The 18,527-nt window shown below is 29.8% G+C and overlaps 3 protein-coding genes, 1 long non-coding RNA gene and 1 other non-coding gene across 5 annotated transcripts; 2 read left to right on the top strand and 3 right to left on the bottom strand.

Annotated features, from left to right (window-relative positions):
• Nucleotides 1–1,257: 1,257 nt before the first annotated feature.
• LOC149887070 (uncharacterized) lies at nt 1,258–9,013 on the top strand. Its single transcript, XR_016453301.1, has 3 exons — nt 1,258–1,395; nt 1,502–1,571; nt 8,250–9,013. It is a non-coding gene; the product is annotated as an uncharacterized LOC149887070 (long non-coding RNA).
• Trnai-aau (transfer RNA isoleucine (anticodon AAU)) lies at nt 2,570–2,643 on the bottom strand. The gene has a single exon. It is a non-coding gene; the product is annotated as a tRNA-Ile (tRNA).
• Nucleotides 2,746–4,083, top strand: LOC149887072 (uncharacterized). The gene has a single exon (XM_090091896.1). The coding sequence runs from the start codon at nt 2,840–2,842 to the stop codon at nt 4,031–4,033; it is 1,194 nt and encodes a 397-aa protein (XP_089948022.1). The 5' UTR covers nt 2,746–2,839; the 3' UTR covers nt 4,034–4,083.
• LOC149887071 (uncharacterized) lies at nt 4,660–7,584 on the bottom strand. Its single transcript, XM_090090221.1, has one exon. The coding sequence runs from the start codon at nt 7,485–7,487 to the stop codon at nt 4,761–4,763; it is 2,727 nt and encodes a 908-aa protein (XP_089946347.1). The 5' UTR covers nt 7,488–7,584; the 3' UTR covers nt 4,660–4,760.
• A 4,244-nt stretch (nt 9,014–13,257) lies between the features above and the next one.
• Nucleotides 13,258–14,497, bottom strand: LOC145190331 (high-affinity lysophosphatidic acid receptor-like). Its single transcript, XM_080067167.2, has one exon. The coding sequence runs from the start codon at nt 14,419–14,421 to the stop codon at nt 13,300–13,302; it is 1,122 nt and encodes a 373-aa protein (XP_079923293.2). The 5' UTR covers nt 14,422–14,497; the 3' UTR covers nt 13,258–13,299.
• Between the last annotated feature and the right edge of the window lie 4,030 nt (nt 14,498–18,527).

Genomic DNA, 18,527 nt, shown 5'->3' with positions numbered 1-18,527 from the left:
GTCGAATGTTGAAGGGACAGCATAGGACGATTCTACCAATCAACCGCAGGGATCGTAATAAAAAGGCCTGTTTATATGGAAAGCAAGCTGGCTCGTTTGCCGAGCCAGCCCGTTTGCCGAGATCTCTACGTCGTCCTTATTTCAATTTATTTTTATTTTAGGTTTATATGAATAAACGAACTAGCCTGGATCGCTATCCGGGCCAGCTCGTTTATTCATATAAATGCAAAATAAAATTAAGTTAAAATATTGATGACGTCGATATCTCGGCAAACAGGCTGGCTCGGCAAACGAGCCAGCCCGCTTTCCATATAAACAGGCCCTAAGAAATTAGATACTTATCCAGTATTACTAAATATAATTATAAGGAAAAAATGCTGATTATTACCAGTTATCTTTAATCTTTATATTCTTAAAATCCTAAGTAATACACGATAAGTGGATTGGGAAAAACACCTGTTTTAAGAACTGTTGTTTATAAACGGGTTGGGTTTTTTATCTATTTGAATTTACTTACTTTAAAAGTAGAGTAAGGTAATTTTACTTTATCGGTTTACATACAAAACTGAAAGAGTGGCTTATATTTTTTGTTTAGGTTCAACAACTTTCAACATTTATTTACATAAAAAAGATGTGCCATAAATTTGCTGAATGTTGAATAATGGGAGAAAAGGGCACTTACGATCCACTTAATCTGTTTTATGTGTGAGTTCTCCAATGAGCCCCTTCATAAGGGAGAATGCTTTTTTACACCAAACATTATAAAAATATTAGCCTTAGTAAATATTTAAAAAAAAATTTTTTTTTTTTTTAATTTATACATCGTTATAGATATTCAATTTAAATAGTTTGTGTAAATATTTTTAAAAACATATTATATTATTAAATACATTATAAACTATAAATTTTAGTGATTTTATGAAATTTTATTGAAATATGTCAATATATATATTAGATTTCAAACGCGTAATTTTTCTCGAATTTCGTCCGCTAACCATTTGGTTTGTTTACTGCCTAAAAAGAGTTAATTACTGATAAAATAAAAATAAACTTTGTAGGCAATAACGATTGAAGAATTAGGTCTGCAAAACTTGTTTATTTTTAAAAACTTTAAATTGAAATAAAACACAGGAAAAATGTAAAATATCCATGAAATTGGGTTTATTTGAAAGATAATTTTTGACATGTTTGAACATGATTTCAGTAATCTAGTTCTCCAAATTTCTTACACTCTTCTTAAATAAATCAAGCCGTATTTCAGCAATATCGAGTCGAACGTTGGCTTTCAAGCGCACAATTGTTCCTTGTTTATTGGCTTCGACATTAGAGTTATTCTATTTTCTTTTAAAATTGATATAGATGAGGAAAATTCTGTAACTGAAACTATGAAAACTGGTATAATTAACTTTTAATTAAAGATATAAACGGTTAAGTTATTTTTAATGTTTTTTTTTTTAAATAAAAAAAAAAAGTTTACAAGTTGAACTGATTATTTTTATAGCACGCTGTACGGAACGGTAAAACGACGCTTAGGTTAAGAAGCAGAGAAACTGGTTCTTTGTTGGTGTTTGGTATGTTTATTAAGATGTAAAAAAAACTTAAAATGGAATTATAAGTACCCAGTATGTATTGGACGTCTAAGGACGTCCAATACATACTGGGTACTAACTGTAAATTAAACATACAAATAATAATAATTTTTAACTTTCAAGTAGAAAATATTTTTACATTTTACTGATAAAAAATGATACATAATCGTTCTCGATTCCATGTCTATATGATGATCTCAAAAATACAGCGATAGAGCCCAAAATGTTGCAAGATCGTCGCATTGCCACACTTCTCCAACACACGAAGTATCGAACTAGATTTGATACAAAATTATGATGGGGTGTTAAAGCTAATCTGTATATCATTCATTCAACTGCTTTTTTCACTTTTACCATTGAAATGGGAAACCAAAGAAATTAGATTCTTTACCCTTATGAACATTCCTCAATTTTCCGGGTAAAAATTTACCTTGACTAATAAAAAGTACTTTATCAACAGGAATCACTTTTCAGTTTTGTGAAAGTGAGAAGAGCAGTAGAAAAGACATGCTTAGAAAAGACATGCTCAAAAAGCATATGCTCAGAAAAGACATGCTTAGAAAAGGCATGCTAAGAAAAGACATGCTAAGAAAAGACATGCTAAGAAAAGACATGCTAAGAAAAGACATGCTCAGAAAAGACATGCTCAGAAAACACATTAGGAGTCAGTAATGCCAAATCCCCAGAGCAGCCAATCTTCAAATCGTTTTCCACATTTCTTCAGCCACAGAAGAGTTTTGCGTAGTTGCTTGTACAAAAAAGATTGGGTTTTTACTGAAAATAACTCACGGGTTTTCGGTACTAGAATATCGTAAGTTGCCAGTTAATCCGATTCTAAAATTACCCTGGTAACTAGTCTAAAAACACTTACCAATGCTTTTGGAACAGTTACCTAAGTGTCAGGAGATAGGTCCACTCCCGGTAAACTTCACACGGTTAAAGAAGCACTTTGAACTTGATTTAAAAATTTAAAAGGTATATGGCCAGTATGGGGATCGAACCCACGACATTCGCGTTATTAGCACGACGCTCTAACCAACTGAGCTAACCGGCCATGACATTTTTGAAATAAGTATATTATTTATAAATAGTATAGTTATTTCAAAAATGTCATGGCCGGTTAGATACATACAATCATAGTCATAAGAAATAGATAGTCTGGTCACTTGGGCCGTAATATCTGGATTTTTCTTATAATCATACGAAACACTTGAAATTTGTCGGGCGGCCAGGAACTGAGTGCACAAAAAATGGAAACGCAGAAAGAACTCTATGGTGAATTTGATAAAGAAGCATTATTTTTTTCTTTGGAGAATGATATTCTTTTTGAAGACGAAAATTTTGTTAAAGATTTAGATGCTTTGGTGTTGGAGTTATCTAGTGAACAAGTTGATTGCACATTTTCTTGCACAATTTGTTCTAAGAAGTGCATATCTCAAAGAGGACTTACAAGGCATACAAATTCAAAGCATCAAAGTATTCCTTTAGATTTAACGATACAAAGTCCTAAACCACCTATTCTTCTTGATGAATTTAAAAATCTGCTTGATAAAAGTATTACTACCTTAATCAACGATGAATGCTATCCTGATTTGTATAGAGATGAGTTAAGGATTAATCATGCAATAATTTTAGATACTTCACAACAAACTCTATCTCTATTAGAGACAGTAATAGCTGGTTTTAAAGCTGATGGTGATGCTGAAAGATTTTATCCTAAATTTTACAAAACTGTTAATCAAGGAATTTTATTTAGCAATCTGACTAAAAAATCGACTAGACTTCTTGGCTATGAACTATGCAATCATGTTTTAGCATTTCTTACAAACTCACTTTACAATACTTCTTTTTTAAATTTAAATGGTTTATCACCTGTTGAATTTTCTGATAGAGACAAAGAAATTATCTTTTATCTAAGTGGTTATGTATTTAGCACATTTTATTGCAGAATTCGCAGTTCTCGATTATGGCAGCAAAAGTTAAGCACAGACTGCCTTTCACTTCTTAATGCTGGTAAAACAGAACAATTATTTGAGAGTCCAGAAACATGCACTGAAGCTTATGATAAATTTGTGAATGCTAAAAATCGTGGTGGTTTGTGGAAAGTGTCTCCTCCAGTTTTAGAAATTTTTACAAAAGTTGAGTTTCTCTTTCGCCATCAAAGTAAAAGTTTTGTAAAAAAAATTGATTCAGAGTTAATTGTAGCTGAAACCTTAAAAAACAGTGGAGTTTTGGCTAACATATCTGAACTTCGTGGTCTTTGCACAAATCGAGTTTCCAAAGAACTGTCTTTAAACTTATTTTATCATCTGATTACACTTTATGTCAGAGTAAGATCTTTTTCGTATGCAAAAGAAAAACTAAGTATCCACAAAATCAAAGAGAATCAAACAAAGTCAAAATCCCTCCGCTCAAAAATGAAAAAAACATCAATTGGATTATAGAAGTTTAGTAGAATATTACACTTAAAAACGGTTATTTTCATAGCCACAAATCTCATGAAAGCATGCTTGGCATAGTAACTTTAGCAACTATTTGTCATTAAAAAGATTAGTTTTTAAAATTTTTGTTATTTGTTTATAGAAATAAAAGCTAGGTAAGAGACCCTCCCTTATCTAAAAGAAAACAAAGAATAGTTAAAAATGAAGTCCAAAATTAACTATGCACACTAGTTTTATATTTATAATAAACAACTAATAACTCATAGATCAAAAACAACTCAAAGATCAATTCTACCCCTAATATATATATATATATATATATATATATATATATATATATATATATATATATATATATATATATATATATATATATATATATATATATATATATGCATACATCAACTAATCTTAACTTAGATCTGCCTGTGAAATCACTAGTTTTTTTGGGGGAAGTGGATACCTGTGGAGGTTTTATAAAAAGAATAATAGGTGCCTGTTTATATTGTAACAAAAGTAAATGTAAGGAAATGTCTACAAAATTAACTGAAATTTAGTTTATTACAAATATAAAAAAAATTCTAATGTAACTAATCAATATTTTATGCCATTTAACATTTTTAATAAGATTTGTGGCTATGAAAATAGCCGTTTTTATGTATGTTCTTTTTCTTTGTTTTCAGCAGTACAAGGAGACATAAGGGAAATTTTTATTGAATCACTTGAAAAGTCAACTTTTCATATTAATACATTTTTCAGAGTTGGTCCATTTTCTGCGTGGTATACGTGTTGTACTCTCCCTTGATATTTTGTTTGATTCATTGACATTTTGACAGTTACCTGCAATTGGGTGAAATATAAGTTGATTTCGAATGGTATTATCATTGAAACCAAAATCAAACAAGGAAGGATTATCTTTTCTTCTACCAATTGACCGTTGTTGTCCAAAGTAATTTTCTAAAGGATCCTGACAAAACCTTTCAGTTAATACATAACTTACATTGTTGTTAATTAAAAATTTGACAAGTTCAATAACAGAATTAACTGTGATTTTTAAACCTTCATGAGTTTGCCAAGTAATAAACATATTACTTCTCTCACTTTTTGAAAAATTTCCAGATCTTGATTCAATAGAAAAAAGCCAATCAGAAAGATACTTTAAAAATGTTTCTCTAAGCCATGTAAATCGAACATCATTTGTGTCAGAAAATGGTTTCAAAAAAGAGTTGCATTTTAATATACAATCATTTGTATTCCGAACATTTAAGCAATCAAAAAAATCATTAAAATATTTGCAAAATTGTGCTGTCCCAGCTGTATCTGATGGTGCATAGATTTTTAATGCAGTACTACATGAATCACTTAAAACTTGTGCAGCTAAACGAACATTCATAGCTGAAAATGGAGTTATTTTAATGTGCTCAACAGTTAGCTTTGGACATGCATGTAGTTGACATTTTAAATCTTCATAAAATAAATCAGAAATATGGGACCATAAAATATGTTGACCCTGATTCCACATATAACGATTGCTTTTACCAGCTCCAGAATGGTAAAGGTTGTTCCTTGCTGTTTTAATTAAATGAGGAACATCAGAAATAAAATATATAAATCTTTTATCATCATCATCAGCAAATAGATTATCAGTGCGGTAAGTCACATCAACATTACCATTAATATCTTCTTCTTCAGTCAGATTAAAATGCATTTTAAAAAATTTTCTATTCGATGATGCTCCATCACAAGTAACAGCAACTACTTTTAAACCAACAGAGATTTCTAAAATTCCTACAGCTTTCCAAAATAGAGAAAATAATTGCACTGATGTAATATTTGTAGTAGCAAAATTTGCAAAACTGTATTTAAAAGGATTTACAATACTTCTAATTAAAAAAACTAAAACATGAGAAGCAAGCTTATCAGCTTGTTGTAACGTTGCAAAATTAACACTAGGATCACCCAAATCAACATAACCAATTAATTCTCCAGAATGTTTGTCCCAAACAAGATTTTCTTGAATTTTCATTTCATCAAGAACTAGGACTATAAATTTCTCTTGAACTGAAAAATTAATGACTTTATCTTTTAATTCTTCTATTATGTTTTTATTGAATCCCAACTTGGGCTTTACATAGTTTTTATAGTCACGCAATCGCCTACGACTTGGTAAAATTAAAAAACCAGAATGAGTTTTCTCATTTAACCTTATTGCTTCATAAGCAGCTGGTGATTTTGCAGCTAATCCCAAACAGTAACGTATTATTGCTGGATGATAACGAATCCCTTGCTTTGAGCATTTTAAATATTTTTGCTGCTCCTCCCAAAACAGGTTCATAAATGGAGAAATCTGACTTTTATCAGCTTCTGCCATTATTTGAACTAAATCACTTTCAATATTTTTACTAATAGCTAGTGATGAATTTTCAATCTCTTGCTTCATCAAAGCTAATTCTTTTTTTAATTCTTTATTTTCTAGACGAACACTCTGTAATGTAAGCTTCAGACGATCTGGAGATGTAAATGTAATTGGTGCATTTAATTTAGCAGGGATACTAGAAGTAGCTAATCTTTTTTTCAAACATTTAATTTTACTTTTTTCAATACTTTTACATTGTGAACAGCATAACATCCACTCAATCAGCATAATACATGACTGAGATCGAAAATACTCTGTCTGGTTTAAGGGAAACTCACTCCTAGATGAAAATAAATCAAATTTTTTTGAAATACAATGTTTAATATAAAGATTTGATTTTAATGCAAAGACATCAGTTATTCCAGAACAAAGGTTAAAAGAAGTAACAATAGATAAAAGATTAGATGCTGAAATATGTCGCATAGATCTTCTGTATTTTGTATATATTAAATGATCATCTGGAATGAGCCAAGAATATACACGAATGGTGAAAGCAAGACTATCATCAACATATATTTCATATCGAGGACATGTGTGGATTGTATCATAAAGTTTAAACTCTGCCACAACAGGACTCACACTCATGGTCCAGTCACTAATTTTTAACTTGCTAATACGATTTAAGAACTCTTCAAATGATTTATATATAGGCTTAAAGGCAGTAATATTATTTGAAGTCGTTAAAGCATCTTTTTTAGCAATGATGCCAGAGGCAGATTTTCTTTGTATAGGAATTGATGGTGTGAAAGATTTTTTTGGTAAGCACAGAGTCGGCAATGATCCAGGTTTTAATGTCTTTTTTTTATCATTATAAAGTATCATTTCTGGAAGATAATGCTTTTCACAAATAAACAGACGCTTATTTTCTATTTGAGTCTTCAAACTTAAATCTTCATAACGATCTTTGAGAATAATGGCAATCAGACTTTCCCTCCAAGACGTATTAAAACTGTCGTTAGAAGCAGGAACTTTAAATATTGAGACTCCCTTATGCCTCCTAGAAGTACTGCATCCATAAATAGAACAATTAGCACCAGGCATTCAAAATATTAGATGAAAAAGATGTAATTTAAACAAGCAGTTCGTAGATAAACAATCGATGAAAACAAATTTTGTGCACTCTGAAGCGGACTGGACACGAAAAAAATGCGAACAAAGAGTTGATCAAAGGAATACCGCAAGTGGCCAGACTATCTATTTCTTATGACTATGATACAATTTATAAATTACAAAGAGATGGGCAATTCTATGGTGCCGGACGTAACTTATATTGAACTTTATCAATTAAAATTTATCTGTTACGAGTTAATATTTCCCTATCTTTTTTCACCAAAGTACGTATAATATGAAAAGTACTTATCTTTAAATTTTCGATTCGATTGGTATATTTATTTACAAAGGGAGACCCTTAATTTGCTAGTGTCGGATTTAACTCGAAAAATTGTTCATTTGAATGTTGTTTCATTTCATTGTAAAATTTCTGTGAATGTGTTCTGTGCTAGAAGCTGAAAAATCTGAAAAAGGCAATCATAAGTAGTATCATCAATCACAGATTTGCAATTATCAGGCGATCTATTTTTGTTTTATTTACTAAAGAAAAATAGTGCCGGAAGTAACATTTTGGTGCCGGATGTAACATTTGAGGATGAATAATACTAACATCTGATAAAAACCTGCTGACAATCATTTTTTACATAACTGCATTGTTATTTTAGTGCATTGCAAGTACGAACTAATATCGACTGTAAAATGATGAATAGAACGTTGCATCTAAGCTAATGTCTGTATTTTTTTTTATGTCAGAAGAAGGGTATGAAGAAATATCGCTTTGTTGTGGATATACAAATTGTGTGAACATATTGCGACAACGCCGCATACATTTAACCAGCCACCCAGGATCAATTCCAGCAAGTTCACCTCTTTGGATGACCAAACCAATATATAAACTTTTTAAACGTTGTTTTGATTCCGACTCCAATTCCATAATTACATCATCGCCTTCTTTAACGTTGACAGCTCCTACTTTCTCACATGAACACTATTATCAGCATTCGGGTGAACCTGAAAATATGAACCATGATAATGGAGTAGCCATCGAAATATAGACAACATTGTATACAAATCGCGAAGTTAGAATTATTCTCCCATTTTAAACGTTGGAAGAAAATGAGTTATTAATTTTAGTAAGTAAATGATTAAACTGAACAAACCTGATGATATTCCTGATTGAGTGGTACAGATGAGTTTCAATGTCTTTCTTCAGATGATATGTGATGAAACAACCTGGAGGCGCATTTGACATTTGTCCAACTTTTTTGACAAACCTTCAATTTGGATAACACAATGGATAGATTGTGTTTGAGGCACAGTGACAATTCCATCCCAAAGAATATCAGCGGGGTCATTCATTTCATTAATATCTTGTTGGGGTATAAAATGAATTTCAATGTTTGGCTTAACAGGTTTATCAAATTGTCCAGATAATACATTTTGCAGAAATATGGATTTTAAAACTTGAAATTGTCTTCTTCTTCCATAGGGCATAGTATTTTTAACTGCTCCTTTCTGATGACGTAAGTAATTTTTCAATTTGTTTGTACAGTCAGACCAGTTTTTAATATGAGAAGAAAAAAAGAGTTTCACTCGTCATTCATATTATTACTCAGGATAATAAACTGCTCGCGCACTGCCGCATTAGCTGAATCCAGTGATATTTAAGTTCTAAATATAATTTCAATTTCCATTTTTACTTCGTTCTTGTAGCGTTGATTTAATTTCTAATTTTAATTTTACTTCTTTTGAATCAGTTCTGATGAAATTAATTTCAGTTCAGTTCTTATGATTTCAATAATTTTATTTCTTATTTTCAGTTACTAATTCAGTTCATATTTTACTTCAATCAAATTTTATAGCAATTAGTAGTCTTAACGACACATTTTTTTGAAAAAATTTATACTTAACGTAATGACAAGCACGTAACCAGTTTTGCGGTCCAATTATACATTCTATAATCATTTCAAACATAATTCATTATAGTAATCAGACTATCTATGGATAGACTTACAACACAGACATAGACAATTCTGTATGTTGTAATGGACACAACAAATGTTTAATTTTTTGTCCTTGTTGTGTCTATCAAATTTTTGATGGTGTCCTAAGATTGCTCAGTTAAAAAATAATTTTCACTTCATAAGTCTACAAAGCATAATTTTTTGTCTATTTGGTGTCTATGATTTTGTCTAAATTTACTTGATTTCATAAAACCAGAAATATTGATTTTTGCCAATAAAATCTAAATTACCCAAAAAATCCCTTAGAAACAAAAAAGAAAATATACGATACATTATATTTGAATTTTATTTCAAGGTAAAAATGACTTTTATGGTGACAAATTTAAAGTGGTGACAAATTTTAGGACGGAATTTTTAAAATAATTTTATTGAAGGTGATAAAGATTTTAGTGACTAAGGAAAATTTTTTAAATGATAAACTTACCTTCAACTTTTTTGAAGTAATCCCAAACTGGAGAGGGCATTTTAAAAATAAATTTTCACGCACATTCACTGAGAATTGAAAAACAACTGAACTGAGTAATTAATGAACTTCAATTGAGCACAAAATAGTCCATTTTGAGGTTTTTAAATAGACATTAACTTTTTAATCAACAGCACACGCTGGACAAAAAATTAAAAAATGAACTTCTGTTAGAAAAATTGTATTTTTAATTTTGTGCTCGTTTTCAGTTTTTGAAACGATGCTGCAGTGAAAATTTAATTACTCGTTATAAGTCCAAATTATATATGAAATAGATCTTCTATACCTCATTAAAAAATCGAGATTGTTCATTTAGTGTCCGTTTTTAAAATGATTGTCTAGAAAGACAAACATTTTTTATAGACAATTCATTTTTGATAGTTGTAATTAAAATTGTTGCAATTAGTGCTTTGTCGAAGTCTATTTTTGTCATTTTATAATAAGGCCATTAGAGATTGTCTGGTTGCTAATTCATTATGGTCAAAACATGTGCCCCAATTTTAAAGCAAGTATGTAAAAATTGTAAATTTATTATCAAAAAAAAAAAAAATTTTTGTATTAAAATTTTTTTAACATTTAATAATTTTCGTTCAGTAATAATTCCTAATTCTATTCCTATTTTCTTTTTTTGATGCTTATATTCAATTCTATTTCAGTTTTCGTTCTTCAGATATATCCAAATTTTAAATTTTTATTCACATTAACGAAATCAATTACTTTTACTTCCTCTTTTACTTCACGTTAATGAAAATATCACTGGCTGAATCATCGTATTATCTCTGACAATGGCATTTCCAATTTTTTTGACACATTAGAAAGTTAATGCAGTTGTAAATGCACATTTCAGCAATACTCTTGATGGTAGTTATGCAGAAAAAATGAATAATTCAGCTCCTACCTACTGTTTTTTTTCATGTGGCTTTATTTGCCTAGTCCCACAATCCTTCCCCAGGTATTTAAGGTGGTAGACTGCTAAAAAACATTGAAAAAAGTAGTTTTTCAAAAGTTGATTAGTTAAAAACTTTAACTATTGCTGTTTTTAAAAACATACATATTATTTTACAAAAAAACATAAAAAGGCCTAAAAAAAACAGTTTAAACTTAGTAGGGTGATTTTGCTTCCCCTAGCAACGCTCATAGCAACGTCAAAATAAGGCAATTTTAACTAAATTTTACAAAATCTAAGCACTCAAACCAATAGCTACTTCTTTGTTTTTTGTTTTTCTATGTTTAAATGACATGGTGTGAAAGAACAACGTTGTTGAATTGGTTTATTACTATATATTAACTCGATAAAAGTGCATACTATCAACATGGGTTCTGCAGAAAGAAGAAATAAGTCTAAAAGCAAAAAACGTAAATGTTATAGATTACTTGCGAATAAAATTCACTTGACTTCTGAATATACTACTTCAAGTTCAAATAATACATCAAATAATACATCTCTAACAAATACTTCTTCAAGCAAATCAGCATCTGCTGAAAAGTTAAATTTACCTACTTCTGATACTCCAAGTATTAGTCAAGATAGTAATCCTGAATGTTACATTATATTTAATTCTGATGTCTTGAGTTCAATTTTAAATCTTGTTGGTTCTTTTTCACACAAAGATCTTGGTGCAAACAAGTTATTAAAAAGATGTCTTGATGGAGAAACACAGAATGCAAATGAATCGCTCAATAATGTAATTTGGACAAAATGCCCAAAAAATGTGTACGTGGGTAGGTCAACACTTGAAATTAGTGTTGCATCTGCTGTCATACAGTTTAATGATGGTAAAACTGGTATGATAGATGTTCTTCACAGTTTAGGAATTTTACCAGGACATTTTACTAAAAACGGTTTTCAAAATAGTGATGTGCTACGTGAAAAGCTTATGGACATAAAATCATCTGAAAAGTTTAAAAAACAAAGAAAAAAGCTTAGAGCAACAAGGAAGGGGTTTGATGATAAGCACAATGATGAAGAAGGAACATTATATGAAAAGGGGGGGTTTTAACCTGTTTTCAAGTGTTAATATATTTGTATTTTCAAAATATAAAGTTTTATTTGCATTTTTCTCTGTTGTAAAGTTTTTCATATTCTGGATAAGATTGCGGGAGCTGTATTTGTCCAATTGATTTGAAATTTTGTACAGATGTTCATTTTTATGAGCTTTATGTCCTGAGATAAAGAAATTTTGGATAAAAATTAAAATTAAATTTTTTGGGCTGTTTTGGGGTCAGGAATTTGGCCTAAATTTAGACGCATAGAAAAAGCTTATGGTGCATCGAAATTGAAAAAGATTCAAATTTTTTGTTTATCTCAGGACATTTATCTACTTAAAAGGTACACAACTGTAAAATTTTGAGACTTGATATATTTTACTTTTTGAGATATCTTTTCCAAGAACTTTGCACTTTTTAGGCCTAAAAACACTTAAATTTGCCCAAAAATTAGAAAGAGGAAAAAAAAAAAAAATTTTTTTTTTTTTTAATCCTATTTATCGTGTTTAAAATGAGAAAATCAATTGGAATAATGTCAGATTTAAAAATTTTTTTTTTAGCAGTCTACCACCTTAATTCTGAGTGAGCTACGGATGAGCTACATTATCTCTTCAGTGCCCATCGGCAGAAATAGAAGAAGACAATTAACCTTCCAGACCTTTGACAGATTTTAACAGCGAAAAAAAAGAAACTAATAACTCTTTAAAAGTTTTTTACTTTCTGTATTTTTCGATAAAATAAAACTTTGAAGTTTAAAATGTAAGACCAGATTTTGGGTCTTAAACTTCAATGCCATGCACTTATGGTTATGAATTTACCATTAAGTCATTAAAGGTTCTTTAAAGAATACTACATCAATGTTAAACCCCGTTTTCTAGAACTGTGAAAGTTCATCTTCAATCACTGCGAATTGCGTCATTAAAATAGTTGGTTTGAGAAGAAAATTCAAATGAAATTTAAAGCTTATTGTGCTTCTTTTTTTTTTTTGCTATATTTTCAAGTATATCTTTTTTTTTTTTTAAGCACTAGATAAAACTTAAATCATAAAAGATAGTACAAAGTCAAGTATATGTTCTCTGAAATATGCCTTATCGTGTTTAGGTAGCTTTTTATGATGCTTTGAATAAAATAAAATCATGAATATTTTCATTTTTTACCTTCTACGTTCTAAATGATTTTTTAGCGGTGGATAACCTGTGAACAATTTCTTTTCTTAGGAAATAATTCACTTTAGCTTAAAATTACTTTGCTTAAAAGCTTCGTTAAAAACTTATATTAAAACCCTAAGTTGGCTGCTTTGTTATTTGTTCCTATTAAATAAATACAAAGGCTAAGATCCCGTGATCGATGACATTGTATTAGTTATTCCCATATCCAAGTCTTTCGTATAATACTTCATGTGCAAACATAAAGGAATTGATAAATCCTCAGAAAAGTTTGGCTTCAATTGAATTTCAACTGCATCTTTCTTTTCGAAGCAAATGATTGTACGAAATGAGCGGAAAAATAAAAAAGGATAGTACAAAACAAGTGCGATTAACTCTGATAAACCATCGTGAAAACGTTGGCTCATTGAGCATATTATAAGAGGGTTTAGAGCGCTGTATAAATAACCACACCAATATGCTGATAGTCCCAAACCATAAGGAACATCTTGTGGTGTTTTCACAATTACTGCTAAAATGCACAGCGTACAAAATGGACTCCAGCAGAGCAGAAAGCACACCAAGCTTAACACAACAGTTCTTATCATGCGTTTTTGCAATTTTAAAACGTCAAATGAAGTTACCGAAGATTGCATTAAACGTTTAGTATGTCTCTGCACTGCAATAAATACTTGAATATATGCGTGTCCCATTATCATATTAGGAACAACAAATCCTATCCCTGCTAATACCATTAGATAAATCCTATCAGCTATTCTGTGTGGATCAGGAAATCCAACGCCACACACAAGAGTAGTATGGTTATAAGCATATTTACCAATGTTAAAAAATGGCAGAATTGTCATAACAGCAGCTATGCACCAGACGAGAAAAACAATTTTTAATGTACGCTCTACTGTCATTGCCCTACTAAATGGTTTCACCACTGCAAAATACTTATCTAAACTTATAACGGTGTGTGTCAAGATTGTTGTGAGTAGTAATTCAGATGTTGCAAAAGCATTAAATTTACATAGACCACCTTCATTGAACGGCCATCTCCCCAAAATCACTGATGTTAAACTGAACGGCATGCAAAATAAGGTTACTAAAATTCCTGATAGTGACAGGTTTACTATCAATATATTTGTGCTATTCCATAACTTATCATTTCGATAAAACACAATGAGCATGCCAAGATTACCAAGAAAAGAGAACACCATAATGGCCACTAAAACAACAGCTAATACAATCTCCTCGCTCTTAGAATAATGAGAATGATAATTTAAAGTTTCATTTATGTCCATTTTCAACTTATTTTTCTCGCTCAGAATTAAGAATATATCTCGCAATCTAATTTTAATATATTTGTGAATATATATATATATATATATATATATATATATATATATATATATATATATATATATATATATATATGCACACACACACATATAAAGCAAAAATCAATTCATCAAGTTTAAATACTCAACAGATAAATAAATATAACAGTATAAAAAGTTACATATTTCTCTAAATATTGCTTCAAAGTTCCTTGAACTCTTTTTAAATGTATAAAACACTTTTATGGAACAGAAATGTAATCTGACATAAAAAGATTCAACGCACTCCTTCGTATAAAAAGATTCTACGCACTCCTTTAATTTCCTTCGTATAAACAAAAACAAAGTTTTTATGTTACCAAATTCATCTTAACAATTTTTTAACACAACGCAATGTTTATCAATAAAACATTTCAAACATTAAGTATATTCACAAACATGTTTAAGTAAAACGGGAAATTGAATTCGGCAAAGTTTAGAAACATAAAAAATGGACAGTTGTTTTTTAAAGACATTTTTTTTTTGAGATTATTTGCACAAACTACAAAAAATCTCACATCTTAATTTAAATTTTGATTTTGAATCATTTTTATTAACTTATAGCTGACAAGTTGTTTTTTGTAATTGAAGGTTTAAATGCTAAAAGTACTTAAGCTACAAAATATCCGTTTTGATAAAACTTTTATTTATATTTATTTAGTACATCAATAAAAACTATGCATAATTATAAAGCATGGTTCTTTTTTTTAAAAAATGTGACTAAAGTTCTTTTAGCACTAAGGTTTTCAATTTAACGTATCGTTTAAATCTTTAAATGTAGTCAAATAACATAAATTTTTGTTTACTCAAGTATTGAAACTATAGAAACATAGATTAAGAGAGACTTTTACTTCCAGTATTATTATGTTGTTTCGTAAAAAGATTATTATTCCAATCTAATGCTTCATAAGATTTTAAAGGAAGTTTTAGAATTTAAATTTAGAAAGATTAGAGGAACCAAATAGAAATCGCGATAAATAAAAATTCTAAATCTTTAACCCGCTGACGGATACTTGCGTTTATAGCCGTCAAAGCGAAGTTCACTAAGTGGCATGACGGCAATTGCCGCAACCAAATTAAAGGTGCTGAATTAATCAAAGTTAAGTTTATTTAAGCAGAAAAAGTAAAACTATACTTCTAATATTCTAAAAATTACAAAAACTTTATATTGTTAATTTTCGAACTTTATTGTTCCTACTGCCCGTCAATGTGTTTACATATCGACCAATCATAATGCATTAAAGTAGAAGGCTGAAAAGAATAAATTAATTTAACTTTTACAACTCCAAATGCAGATTAAGACTTTTTTTTTCTGCTATATGTTTTCATGTGTGTAGAATAATTTTCTCCATTAATTACAATCCATTTTTTCTTCATTATTCTTTTTATGTTTTTCGAAGCGAATACATAAATGAAAACTATTGCAAATATTGTTGAAAAAATATTATTACAAATATTGTTGCAGAAAAAATAAATTTAATTCCTCCATTTTACATTTTGACTTTTTTTTTTTTTAGTCGACAAAATTATGGTTATTATTCAAATACAGCCATTTCTTTTTTGATGCAAGCCAAAACCTCTAAGGGTACCTTTTTCATTATTAAATTGGAGTTTTTCAGCCTTTCATACTCTTTTTGTAAAGGTTCTTTAATTTCAACATTATAGGCTTCACTTTCATTTGTAGATGCATGTTTAAGATTATAAAAAAGACCAGAATAAATATCTCTTTTAATAATTGGAAACTCTTTTTTCTTTGGTCTAAAATAGAATCTTATTAAACTTGATCATACTGATTTGGTGCCTCTAAATATCTTACAAGGCCTGCAATTCCAATATTTCCTCTTTCAGAAAATCTTTTGATAATTGACTCAAAAATATCAGATATTGCTGTATCTTGATCTTTAAATTTTGTTAAGTTTACAATTTTTTTCACCTTCAAAGAGAATAATATCAATTTTAAAAAGGATATTAACACAAGCTTCAATAATTTCTAAACAAAACGTATAGAAGTTTTAATCTCATTATCAGTTGATAGCATTTCCAATGCACTAAAATGCTTTAATGTTTTCCTAACTCCTGGTTTAATTTCAAGAAATCTTGAAATCAATTAAGACATTGAATTCCAACGTGTTTTTGTATCCAAAATTAAAAACAACTCTTCTCCAAACTTACAAAGACAAGAGCTTGAAAATCATCATTTCTTAGTGGTGGCCATTAAAAGGCGTTGCAATTATGCGAACTCTTTGAACAGTGGTTTTAATTTCAACAAGCTAACAAAACAGCTTCTTCTTTAAGTTCACATAACTCAACAGCTTCTTCGCTAAGTGGTAATTCTTCCCAATTGACAGAAGTTTGATAGTAAGTTTCATTATCATCATCATCAGCTTCTTCAGTGTCCTTTTATTCTTTGCAACAACAAAAAATTTTATCTTCTCCTAGTTTATTTGCTTTGTTAACAGCATCAACTTCTACCAAGCGAATTCCGTGAGAAAGACATGGTTGATAAGGTATATGAGACAATCTTCCGGTTTCTTTTATCACACTGACTTTTATCACAAAAATTATTATTAAAATTTAACTCATCACCTTCAAGATTTGTTTCAATCAATTAAAAGCTATCCTCAGCCTTCATTGAGCCAAAAATCCTCATTATTTCAAGGCATTGAACTGAATTATCTAATAAAGTGTAAGTTTAGGCACATACATCTTTGATTTCTATTCATTCAGAGTCAATAAAAATTTATCATCATTCTCAGTCATAAAACATCTTGTTTTTTTTTTAAGATTTTTCCTGTATTCCAAAAACATTGAAATCATAACAAATCACAGCCAAATATAACCTTACAAGTCATTGCCTTGAACTTGGAATTTTAAGCCTTTGAGTAGCTCATTTATATGAATATCAATATTTTTTGACATTTGTAAATAAGATCAACAGCAGCTACTTGAGAAAAAACATTAAGCTGTTAATTTTGTCTCTAAAAAGATGTTAGTTTGGAACAAGCTACATAGTTTGATCATCATAGATCATAGTTTGATCATCATAGATCATAGTTTGATTATCATAGATCATAGTTTGATCATGGCTACTTGGTTTTGTAATTACATTTAAAGATGAAAAAAACATTTAATTTTCAGAAGCTTCGCACATGAAACCATCATTTATAATGAAAACAAATTCAGTAAGTAAGTTAATTATTACAAAATCGTGAATGTAAATCATTCTTAAATTTAATGTAGATCTAATTACATTAAAAATACAGATAGTGTTACAACTTGTACAGAGTGGACCGTAATATACTAACTTGATTTCGGATTTTTGTAATAAGGAATTTGGAAAAAGATTCTGGGTAAATTCATGACAGAGCAACGACTAAATCATATTTGCTTTTGTTTTGAATATCAGTGCTTCTTTGTTCTTACTCAGAGACATGTGACACTTTAACGAAAGAAATACTCAGTCAAAACCAAAAATGTTAGCGCTTATACAGCATTTTCAACTGATAAGTTCCAACCAAGATCTTTTGCGGATTTAAAGATCTTGTAAGGACACCACTTAGCTCGTTCACAGGAAAATAATGAAGGGAAGTCAGAGTATTGATAAAGAGTAAAGGATGGAGTTCTCAATAGCATGTAATCAACCGAGCTCGCTTTTGAATTACTAGAGTTCTTAAAAGCCTGAAATCAAAGTAGCGCAGGTACATATAAAAAGGTCTTCAAACATTTTCATACAACTCTTCTTAGTGTAGATGAAGAAACTACTCACCCAACATAAGAGACTACAGCTAAGACAAACTTTCAGAAAAAGAACACTTTCCAAAAATGCGGAGTTCCGATGTCCGTCAAGTTCCCTTGACAGACGGCTTTTGATTGAAACAGCGAGCGTTTGTTCACGAACCCTTTGTTTTTGCTGAGTTGAAGGTTAATACGTTCGCTGCCGAGCTATTTAAAACTATGCGTTATTTCTTTGCCGAGCCATAATGTCTGCAATGATTAATTTTTGCCGAGGCTGTTTTTCGTGGTTTCATTCT

This window comes from Hydra viridissima, unplaced genomic scaffold (genome assembly GCF_058129835.1).
Source record: "Hydra viridissima isolate aposymbiotic clone 2 unplaced genomic scaffold, HvirCarnegie_v1 scaffold_6, whole genome shotgun sequence".
Taxonomy (NCBI): domain Eukaryota; kingdom Metazoa; phylum Cnidaria; class Hydrozoa; order Anthoathecata; family Hydridae; genus Hydra; species Hydra viridissima.
Note: the sequence above shows the minus strand (reverse complement) of the source record. Positions and strands in the feature narration are given on the sequence as shown.